This window comes from Camellia sinensis, chromosome 12 (assembly GCF_055761805.1).
Source record: "Camellia sinensis isolate YWXY chromosome 12, ASM5576180v1, whole genome shotgun sequence".
Taxonomy (NCBI): domain Eukaryota; kingdom Viridiplantae; phylum Streptophyta; class Magnoliopsida; order Ericales; family Theaceae; genus Camellia; species Camellia sinensis.
Window position 1 is genome coordinate 32928554 of NC_138972.1, and position 12683 is coordinate 32941236.

The following is a 12683-nucleotide window of genomic DNA, read 5'->3' on the forward strand; positions in this document are numbered from 1 at the left end:
AGTTAATAAGATAAAATATCAGATTCTATATATTAATTTATAAATTTTTCTCTCATAACCATCTAATTAATTACAAAAAATCCATGAATCATCTCACACAAATTTTTTTATCTGATAAAATAGTGAAATTTCCAAACTCAAAGGCTTAGGTTTGGTTGGAAAATAAAGAGTTGGGTAGTTTGGTAGGCGGGTTGGTTTTTTGAAACCTTCAATCGGATGGTTCATCACAATCAAAACCCAACCTACCCAACCCGCATTGTCACAACTCAAAAAATGCTTGATTTGGCGCAATTCGGCAAGACTTTGGTAGTATTTTGTATAGTCTTTGCGGTTGTAAACCATTTAGAAATAAATTATTTTAGTTATTTTTTTAAAAGTTTTTATATAAAAAAAATGTGTAAGAAATTAAAAAAAAAATAATGTGCCAATTTATAATGGCCTTTTGACTAAAAATCAAAATTTCCAAATTGAAAGATATATCTAAATCAAAATTTTCCATATTGTTGGCTTGGGTTTGCGCTAGCATCCTACCATGGCAGAGGCCTAGGGTAAGGCCGAGTCACAGTCGACTTGTGGTGCTTGACGCTGTACCCTTTAAGGGAATAAAGTTGCACCTTTACTACTACATATGGGTTTTGCTGAGATGGTAAGCGCCGATTTCTTACAATTGGGAGAGCATGCCCTTTGCGGGCAGGTGCTGGGGGGTAAGCACTGAGGTCCTACACATATATTTATTTAAAATTTCCATATATTTTTTGAATAAATATTTCATCATTTATCCTTCTAAAAAAAATATTTCATCATTTATGATATTTTGTAGTTCAAAAATACAATATGTATAAACATTATCATACAAATTTATCATTATGATAATTATAATTTGAATAATTTGATCTCTGTACTTTAAGTATAATTTCAATTTAATTTTTATGTCTAAATTAAAGATTAAAAATAATAATTTTTAGACATTTATCACTTTAAATCTAGTTTAATTTAGTTCTTTTTTGTTTAAATTGAAGATTAAAATTAACAATTTTGAGTGACTTATTAATTTTTTAAGATGTACGAAGATAAAATTAAAAAATAAATAAATAAAAAGACCAAAACGCGCAATAAAAATGTCCAAAAATAGAATGTAAAAGACTAAGTGAAAAGGTCCAAAAATAGAATGTAGAAGACTTGCATTCGTTTTTCTTTTTCAGAAAGTGCTGAAGACTTACAAAGGTTACTTGGGTGACACTTGCCATGCGTTTGAACGTCATGAACGTAGATAAAATTAAAAAATAAATCTCTAAACTATTTTTCTAGTTAAAAGAAGTTCAGGAGATTATTATTATTAGAGAAAATTGATGAAAAATTCATTTTAAAGAGGGTGTAATTAGGTCTCATGAGTATTTTTTTTTTTTGGGGGACTCTTTATCAAATATTGTGGTGAAAAATACATTTTGTTATTTTGGAACACATTTTATTTATAATTTTACCCCTTTAATCTATTTGTTAATTTTTTTATTTGTTTAATTTTTTTGACTATTGGTCAAATATTTTATCTATTTAATTTTTTTTTTGATTATCTGTTGAAGTTATCTGTTAAAAAATCTATCTGTTGAAATTATCTATTGAAATTTAGCTTAAGCATTTTTCCCTTGAAATTTATCAAGCATATTTCCCTTACATGTTCAATTTTTTGAATAGATCTAAGCCACAACCTCTCTCTCTCTCCTCTATCTTTTTTCTCTCTTCTCTATCTTTTTTCTCACTTCTTCAAGATTTTTCTCGCATTCCAGATCTCTTCCTCTTTTGCTAAGAACGAATTTGTTAGCAAACGGCGAAGAGAACAATTGCATAAAAAAAAAAAATTCAATTTCTAGAAAATTGAAACCAAACACAGTGATAAATATTCTAAAACAAGAATAAATCATACCATATTAAATCAAATTTCTAGCCTCTAATATATCTATCTATTCTATTATAATATATGAAGGCTGGAAATGGTGTTGACATTTTGTGACATTTTTTAAAATGCCTTTCTAACTTATTTAAAAATATAAAATTATATAATGAAATGTGTAAGGTTTGGCCCATAAACCTTTATCTGAAAAAGAACATACTTTCCACTTTAGCAACACACTATATATGTAACACCCCAACCCTTCACACAGATTTGTTTTCCCAGTGGGTCAACCATCCCATAACTACTCCAGCCTAAGCACGCTTAACTGAAGAGTTCTGCTAGGGATTTCACCACTCGGGAAAAGGCCTCTATGCTCTATAAGGGTCCAAGTTTTTACTTTTATAGCTCATGAACTCTCCCTCCATTCCCGATATGGGACACTGGGACCTTACAATCACCCCCTCTTAAAGCTGTACGTCCCCATGCAGTAGCCTGCTTGCTCTTAAGCCCACCCACATGCATCGAGAGACGCAAAGGGCCTGCACTTGGCACTCCGAAGAGTTGGCTTTGATACCATTTGTAACACCCCAACCATTCATATGTCATCGACATTGTTTCACCACTCGGGAAAAGACCTTGATGCTATATGAGGGTCCAGGTTTTTACTTTTATAGCCTAGGAACTCTCCCTCAATTCCCGATGTGGGACATCGGGACCTTACAATATAAGCATATTTTCTTGTCATTATTTATATGATATTACTCGTTTTTTTTTTCCCTCGATTTACACACATATTGCATATGTGGACAGCTGGTATTTTTAAAATCAAAGCTAACAAAATAGTCTTTTACCTTTTCAATTGAATCAAGACAGTCGTGATCATCTAGGATATATTGTATGTTATATACCACACATTTGAAGAATGAACAATAGCACAAAAGTGAAAAATTGTGCTACTTAAATCAACAATTATAAAATTAGAGCACATGCACCACTTATATTTATTCCAATAACACTAAACAATTTCTCTATGTTTTATAGTTTTTACCATTTTTTGTGTGGATAGTGTGTATCTTAAAAATGAAAATGGAAAAATAAAAATTAGAAAGCATTGTTTTTTGTTTCTCAAAATACAAATCAAACGTATTTTTCTTAATGCAGTAAGTCGAGAGCACAAAGTGTCTAATGAGACCTAAATTATCTTCTTATTTTATTTCTTGTTTTACTTTTTTTTTTTTTACTTTACACTACAAGAAACTGCACATTTGGCGACTAAAATTGGCGACCAAAACAATTTTAGTCGCCAAAAATAGTGCTTTGGGCGACCAAAAGTTGATTTAGTTGGCATTGATCGCATTTTTTAGCTACTATATGATTTTGGTCGACATAGAGTTCTTATTGGCAACCAAAAATAGCTATAGTCGGTGTTTTTTTGTCATTTTATGCTACTAATTCTTCATTTAGTCGGCGTATAATGTCATTTGCCGACAAAAACCGATTTAGTTGCACAAAAATGACACATTTAGATGAATTTTTGACGACAACAAATCATTTAGTCATTGTATATTAAAGATTGCCGAAGAAAGTAAACATTAGTAGCCAAAAATGTTACCTTTGGCGACCAATATTTAGTCGCTGTTAATGAGTATTTGCGACAAATAATCGTTTAGTCGCTAAAGCTTCGAAATTTTTTTAGAGGGAAAGTCATTAATATTCGCGCCCAGTATCCCATTTACAGGAAAACACATTTCGGTTCTGTTATGTCTCACACACCAACATAGAGAGCAGTCGATACCAAACCTCACAGCCGCTCACCACCGTCGATCATCACCCTCGCTGGCCACCGACGCTCGCCACCACGATCACTGCAAATCAGCACCACCACTGATTATAGGTATTTGTCTCTCGGTCTCTCTCCTTCTCTGTCGATCTGGACTCGCTTTTTCTCTCTCTTTCTCGCTGTCTCTCCCTTTCCCATTTCTCACGCTTTCTGTAGGGTTTTTATATGATTTTTTTTTCTTTCATTTTGTGTTGATTTCGTAAATGGGTTTGGTTGAAGTGGTTTTATTTCGGATTGTGGATTTTGGATTGTTGAAATTTCAATCTTTAGTGTTAGGTTTTTCAGAGTCAATTGAGAAGAACGACTTTCTTATATTACAAATGCTAGGTATCCAAATAAATAAAAAAAAAAAATTGTGCAATATCAAACATTTGGGATCTTGTTGGACTCCGATTTGTTGCTCGATCTCTCCACACTCATTGGTCTGATTTGGGAGCAAAATTATAGCACCCATGGACTCCTCTAACTTGAGTGTGATTTAAATGACCAAATAGGTGAGGGAAATGATGTTGCTAGAGAACGTGCCAAGCAGCTGGAAACAAAACTACCCCTAGGCACTGAATTAGTGAACTTTGATTGCAAAATTGTCAATTAACTATAAATTGTTGGTTGTGGTGGCATTGATCTATATATTGTGAGAATATTGATGTTGTGTTAAAGGTATAGTATTATCCAATAGAGTTTTATAAAGTTATGTATTATGATTTTGTTAAAGAGTGGGCTTTGATGATGTCTTCTTTTATTTGCTACCAGATAGTGATGATATTGTTTGCCAAATTTTTACTTGATTACTTCTGATTGCTGTGGAATGGCCATCTCATTTGATCTAGGTTTGCTAAATATATTTTAGTTTCTTGGGTGTCTGGCTTGCCACGGCTGTGAGATCAGGAACTGTCTAGATGATGATTCTATGGTGGTGGCAGCCCTTTTTGATTTTTTTTTTTGGTTGCCCTTTTTTTTCCCCACATAAATTGTTCTTTGTCTGGGCTTATATATCAAGCAGAAAACAAACTATGACAATGTTGCAAAGTAGAAATAATTTTAAAAATATAATTCAAAAAAATGTGCATACCCTATGTACTTACTTTTTTCCTTCATTGGATTTTTAAAAAAAAATTATAGTTGCATTGATTTGTAACATCACTAATTTAAAATATCAGAATAGTTTGTAATCAACACTAATTTAAACTATAATTTGCATATGACATGTTGTGCCTAGATATTTCCTAGTGTTAGCTATGCGCACATGCACTAATGGATATGAAACAATCTTAATTTCGTGCGAATCAAGTACTGTAAACCAAATAAAAGCTGAGATAGAACTATCTATTTGCAAATATTATTTGAAATATAATATTTAAACCCTGTTTTGAGTATGTTTAACTCTTAAATAACTCAAAGTTTTGGTTTTGACAAAACAACAGTTGAATTTAGAGGTTTACCATTGTGTTTAAGGAAGGTGTTAGTTTACCGCGTCCTTTCGATGCTTCTCTTAGCTTGATATATATATATATATATTTTATGGGTGAAAATCAGTCGTTTGATTAGCACTTATTGGAATTAGCCTCTCCACCCTTGCAAAGGACAAAGTGTTTATCCATTAATTCAAAATTCAAGGGTAAATTACTAGTAGGTCCTAATATTTAGACTTAATTTTCATTAAGTTCTATCAATTCTTCATGAAAGTTGGTTCTAGCAAAAGACGATTAGTGACATTTTGTTGTGCCAAATTTTATTAGGACTTGCATGTAAGTTCTCTTAATTCAGCACCACCTGCACAATAACCCATCACCACTGCAAATTCCATCTATGATTTTGAATTTAGTGAGTGCAACTTCTTTACTGCTATTATATGTTTGTTTCTGTGTTTATAATAGAATTGTGTTTGGATTGGATAGGCGTCGTATATGTACACCGTATAATAAATTATTAAGGTAATGACATAGATTAATAAGTGGAGTACATGAATGATTTTAGGGTTTAAAAATTCAGGTTGGTTTCTGAAAGAGGGGAGAGGTCTGTATCTATTGACATGATGTTTCATCTGTTTAGCTGCTGCGTGTAATTGCAATTTGTAATTGTTAAGCTATGTTAGGCATTGGGGGTGGCCCCCCATCTATCCGAAAACACACTTAGATTCGAAAGTGAAACTGAAAGCCCACTATATGACCAAATGTGTCTTTGTTTCAGCTAAATCGGCTCATTAATTAGTTAATTAACTATTGATTAATCAATTGTTAATTAATCAACATGGTAGCCTAACTTCCATAAGCTGCTGTAATGTTATTTCAACTTGGGTTGAATGAAATTCAGGTTAAATTAGGACCACTCTCATGCTTTCTTGTTTTTTGTGTTAAGATGGGTCAATCGATTCGCCATCACAAAATCATTAATTAGCATAACAAAAAAATAATTGTAAACTTGTATTTCAAATACGTCGTCTGAAGATTCCACCTCTTACCAATGATTTGCTAATTGTTTATTATCTCTTACATATTTGATAAGGTACAATGAATTAACATATTATTATAAGATTCATTCACTTGGCCTACATAGCAAAACATACATTTCTCTCCCCAACTATATAAATCATAACTAACGTATGCCAAAATTGAATGAATTTTCTTAATCACCAAGTGTAAATTGTATACTTTAAACTAATCAAATAACACCTTTTATCCCTGTACTGTGAAGTTGTGGATATTTATCATTAAAATTAAGAAATTTTTTATAAGTTATAATTTATGTTGTAAAACTATTTATAATTCTAATGATAAATACTAACAACATTATCTATGGAATCACCTTTGACACAATTAAAATGTTTTTCATTTCAAAAATACAATTAACCCATGAAAAATAATTAACAGTGACTCGGTGACTAAAACCACTGAAGAACAAGCCATGTTAATCCAAAAATCTGTAATTAGGTGCATGAAGCACCTTAACTTCCATTTCCTCACAAACAAACATGCGCAAATTGATCACCAAACCTGTCTCTTTCACTTATCTTTTTTCTTCTTTTGCACTTTTAAGGGATCATGGATGCTCCTACTACCTCATATCCATTCACTTTCATTGAGTAATTAATTAATCAAATAGAAATTAAAATTAGTGGTGTCTGTACACCTGATAGGTGAATTGTTAAAATTTAAAGAAAGAACTTTGTAAGCCTTAGAATTTTTTGTGATTAATTATAGGAAGTTACAAATTTTTTTTTTTTACAAATTGTGATATAACTTTATTGAATGTTCTGAACTATAGTACATAACACACCCCATGAACACCTAAACAATCTGACTTTAATCCTGTTGTAGAGAGAGGGCATGGAATTGGGGGGGGGGGGGGGGGGGGAAGGAGAATGACATAGCCAATCTTACTTTGTTTGGAGCTTTCTTTTGTTTAAAATATTTGTTTGTTGTTCATTGGTGACTAATTAAAAGGAGATGTTGTCCATGGGAAAGAAAACAACAATGGTGGCGGGGTACCCTTTAGTAGTCTTCTCCAATGTACGTGTTTGGTTTGGTGCGAAACAATAACATGACAAAGAAAAACACTGGTGGTTTTGATGCAACCAGTTTTGTTTGGAGGTGTTAGTTTGACATATGGAAAAGAGAAACTCCCATTGAATCTTCAATGGGAGTCAGCCTAATCTTAAGGATTTGAGTGTTAATGTCAAATGGAGAGTGGCTCAGTGGGCCAAACATGCTAGCCTCACTTCCATAAGCTTCTGTAATGTTATTTCAACTTGGGTTGAATGAAATTCAACTCAAATCAGGATCACTCTCGTGTTTTTTTGTTTTTTGTGTTAAGATGGGTCGATCGATTCGCCATCAAAAATTCATTAATTAGCATAACAAAAAAATAATTGTAAACTTGGATTTCAAATAACTCGTTTGAAGATTCCACCTCTTATCAATGATTTCAAATAAGTCGTTTGAAGTTGTCGATATTTATCATTAAATTGAAGAAATTTTTTATAAGTTATAATTTATGTTGTAAAACTATTTCTAATTCTAATAAATACTAACAACATTATCTATGGAATCACCTTTTATCCCTCTGCTGTTAAATGTGTTTGCCCCTGCTTCTGTTTGTTGCTCTGCTGCATCTGTGTTGTATTATGCTTTTATGGTGTTTATGTTGTTACCTGGTACATCTGTAATCTGGTAATCTGTGTTGGGGCTGCTTGTGTGTGGTGAATATTATCACTTTGGTGTCTTTTACCTTGGTGCTTGCTCTGGTGCTGATTGTTCTGCTACAACACTGCTGTCTTCATAGCTATGTTGTACTGTATCTATTTGTGCAAGCTCTGCTATTGCGTATTTCTGTATCTGCAGCAGTTTAAGGTCTGCAGTTGAGGGCTACTAACTAGTTGGTACCTTGGTCTGCCACCATTTGCTGTGACTTGTTCTGTCATTGGCTGGTTGATGTTTTGGTGTTTTGGGTGGCTTTTGGAGTCTGCTGGTGTGCTGGTTTGCTGGCTTGGGTATTACCTGCTCCAGTGCTGGCTATGTATCTATCTGTCTCAGTGGTAGTATGCTGGTTTCTGTCCTGTCTGTGTTTCTATGTATCTATCTTGCTTTGCTGGTTTGCGTAACATCTTCTGGCCTGCCACCATTGGCTGGGAGCAAACTCTGCTTCACTTTGTGCCCCTATGCTGTGTATCTACTAGATCTGCTGTCTAGTTTTTGTGTATTTGTTGGTCCCTTACCTATTTAACCCTAATTTTATTTCATTTTGGTCATTGTTCTTTGTCATTTGTGCATAACAACCAAATTAATGTATAAAGTAATTATTTTATTTTTTTTTCAATGTTTCATAATTGTAAAATTTCATTACTTTTGTTTTACACGTCTGATTTTCATAAAATTTATGTTTACATTTAACTTTAACTTTTATGTGTACAAAGAAGAGAAAGTGACACATTTAACTTTTATTTTTATCACTTTTTTTTTCACTGTCCATTTAACTATGTAGTTTATTTGGATGAGATGGTTTGGTAAGAAATGAATAGAAAGAGAAATTTTCTTATATTTGATTTATAAATTTGGTGAGAAATTGTGATAAGAAAAACTGAAAAGAAACAAATTGGTTAGTTATAAAATAAAAATAAAATTATAATATCGTGATTGTCCATTAAAATACACAATAAAGAAGAAGAAAAAAAATTCACTCATATTCGTATCTCACATATTTTATTATTTTACTCATCCAAAAATATAGGGAGAAAACACACAATCATGATTTTCTTTTTACATAAATAGATGAGAAATCACTATATTTTTGTATTTTTTATTGGGAAAATTTCAGTGCAGTGTATTATTTAAAAAATAATCGCACATAAATGATAAAAATTATAAATATTAATAATTAAAATTATAAAATTTTGCATAAATTTAAAATATTTTTTGAAATTACCCAATAGTAATTTCCCCTTTTTTATTCTCATCTACTATACACATAAATTTATAAATTTATCTTGGTTTGTTGGGTGAGAGACAAGGTTAGCCTCATTGGTCTTTTTTGTACAGCCTAATTGGTTAGGAGCACCATGTGCACATGCCACGGTGGTGCTCTCGGGATGCTTTGAAACTATTGAATAATTTTTCTTTTACAAATATCTCGGACTTCAAACAATTATTTTTCTTAACTTGTAGCTCCCAGTTTTTTGGAGAAAAAAAATGTGAAACTAGAAATAAAGATCAATCTTTTAATTTGGTAATTCAAGATAGTGATCAAATGCCGAAATAAAAAATGAAGGACAAGTTCTGGAGAATTGGATCAAGATTTTCTTGCACCAATTCTAGGAGCTTGGTGACCTTTCCTTGTGATTCTTATGATAGTTAATCAAATAGGACTACACACCAGATAGTTCACCTCCAATTCAAGAGACAGCCATTGTCTACCTCGATGACATGGAAGATCAGTTATCAAACAAAGAAGATTTCAGTGGCAAAAATGAAATTAATAGTTTGGAATCATGGGATAGAAATGTTAGGTAAAAGTTTCGTGAAGAAGAAGAGTTTAGCACATAGACGCAATGCCATGATCAAGAAAGATGGAGCGTGCGCAAAATATGATGGATTATCAAAACATCAGAACGAAGTGAATTATCAAAACATGATAGTCAAGGAAGGGATTTTAATGCACAATTCTTGTAGCTCATGTCATGATCATCTGGAGGAAATGGAAGAAGATGAAGAGTCCAGGCCTCAGTTGAGCTATGTCCACCCAAAGCTTCCAGACTATGATGAATTAGTAGCCACATTTACAAAGTACAAGAAAGATTATGTGAAGAGCAATTCAAGTAACAGAACATTTTGTAAGTGGATGCGGTGGTGAAATATATTGAACCCCATCCCTTGCTGCAATTTTTATTCAAGAGAAGCTTTCTGAACCCTTTTGTAGCTTTTGGAGAATTTTCATCACTATTCCATTTCTTCCGGGAGTGGATTGGTTCTGGGGCCATTTTATCATTTGGGGTGTTGTAGACATTTCTACAACAGATATTTCACAATCTATTGAAACTAAGAAAATTTTTGCAATTTCCAGTCGATAAACAGTTAATGAATCTAGCAAAGAAAAAATTGAATGAACCAACATAGCATGCTACAGTCAATTTCAAACATTTACTTTAATAAAACACTGTTGCGGTTCATCAAGCACACTAATTATTCCAACATAAGTTGCTACTACTACGGGAGAAATACTGTTAATGTAAATTGTATTAACCTACCACTGTAAATTGTATTAACCTACCACTACCACCTACCACACACACTCACCTCCTCACCTACTCCTCACCTAACCTACCACTACCACCTCCACTTCACCCCCTACCACTTCACCTACTACCTTCTTCTCTTCTATATATATGATCATTGTAAACATAACAAATACAACATTCATCAATACACAATTTATTTTCTCTCTCTCTATCAATTTATCTTACATGGTATCAGAGCTAGGTTAAGAACCTAATAATTTTGTTTCACCGGCGGGCGGCAACCTCGCCTTGGCCGCCCGCCGGACAAATCCAAATTTCCCTAATTTCTTCTTCAATGGCAGATTCTTCAACAACACTTTCACCACCGCAACACCAGATCCGATCACAACCGTTGGATCCCACTTTTCCTCTCATCAATCAAAACCAGTGGCCTCCTGTGCCATTGCCCGAGTTAGCCAAGTCAGAGCCAACACGCACCCACGCGCCGCCCATGGCGCGAGCTCCTCAGCAGCCGAAAAGATGATGATGCAAAAGTTTACTCTCAAATTGCCCTTGGATCTCATCCACCTTACTCTCAAAGATGATGATCTCAGCCGTGGCCTCCCGCTCCCTCGCCCGAGCCTGCCCTGCCTGCGCCTCCGCGCTCAGCTGCGCCACCCTCGCAGATAGCTCGGCGTTGCGCCACGCCGCCTTCTCCACCTTCGCCAGGCCGAACACGCCGCCGCCGAAGTCGCCCTCAACTGATCTGAGGCAATCAGACCACTCTCGATCTCTCTCTCTCGGTTTGGGGGGGAGAGAGGTTAGGGAGCCAAAGGCATCTTCTATTCATGATGGATGAGACTGAGACACACGTCGGCGCCGTCGGATTAGGATCCGACGGTCGGATCTTCGTCGGCGTCAACCTTGAGTTCCCTGGTCTCTCCCTCCACCACTCCGTCCCCGCCGAGCAATTTCTCGTGACCAACCTCTTTTAGCCCCTTTTCCTTCAATATTGAAGAGCCAGCCTGAAACATTCCTGAATAGTAGCCATATATTTGCATGCCAGGTTTCATATTGTCCTTTATGACTACAGAACTCCAATATTTTCTAGTGCCTTGAATCTGCATGCGTTGCTTTATCACTTCGCATGGAACATACACAAAAGAGCCAAGTGTATCTCCAAGACCTCCAGCGATAAAATGTGCCCAGTGGCCCGCAAGGCTAGGGTGTTTTTCTTCAATCCACTTCTTAGTGGACTCTATAACACCAAAATACGTTGCTCCAGTTGCAAGAGATCCAGTAACCCCAGGAGCTATTCCTCTGTAGAAGCCTCTTAGCCCATCAGTGACCCAGACTGTCCGAACCATCTGTAATGTGCTTTTCTGATTCTGACATCCATTAAAAATGGCTTGACTTTGCATCCGTGTCTTTACAGTATCAATTGGATGCATCATTCCTTCCCCAAAAGCACCAGCAATACCTCCCCACAAGAATTCTCTCCATACGAAGAACTGGTTGTGATTGGCCTTGCTGCAATGAGGTGTTGAAGCTTTTGTTTCAACGGAATTCGAGCTGTGAATCGCCATTGATACACTCTCTCAGCCCGAGTCATAACAGTCTTAACCAATGGACCCAGATTCTTATCAACCACAGATCTTTTCATTTCTGTAAACCGGCCCCGATCAGAACCAAAAGCCATAGACTGATCTTGGAGATCACATTCTCCACCCTGATCACAACGGCAGAGACCCCACACATGCAAACCCATCTATCTCTCTCTCTCAGGGAGAGAAAAGTGAGAGAAAGTGGGAAGAGAGACCCAACACACACCCAGATACATGCATACACACATACACGGGTTATCTTTTTTTTTTTTTCTCTCTCTCTCTCTCTAGTTGCTTAATTGGGATGTAGTGGTGTGGTGCTTCTTTTTCTTTTATTATTAAACACTTAGTTGGTGAGCCCCTTTTACACCCATGTTTCCCACTACTCACATACCCACCGCATTTTTTTTTTTAATATTTTCACCTTTTCGTTTTGTTTTTCTTTTTTTATTTTTATTATTATTATTTTTTTTTATTCCTCCACCCATCTGGGCATGTCTCCTCTGGGTGCTTATTTTATTTTCTTTTCTTATCTCTCTTTTTGAACTTTCCAACACAGCACCGGCACATTAGTTTTTCATAATCAACACACCCACAAATATATTTTGATTACCCTTCCAAACCAAACACTCTCCATTT

The 12683-nt window shown here is 34.9% G+C and overlaps 1 protein-coding gene across 1 annotated transcript; it reads right to left on the reverse strand.

Annotated features, from left to right (window-relative positions):
* Positions 1-10665: 10665 nt before the first annotated feature.
* Positions 10666-12450, reverse strand: LOC145804442 (mitochondrial magnesium exporter 1-like). Its single transcript, XM_082898312.1, has one exon. It carries the CDS (start codon positions 12024-12026, stop codon positions 11328-11330), a length of 699 nt encoding a protein of 232 aa, XP_082754438.1. The 5' UTR covers positions 12027-12450; the 3' UTR covers positions 10666-11327.
* Positions 12451-12683: the final 233 nt, after the last annotated feature.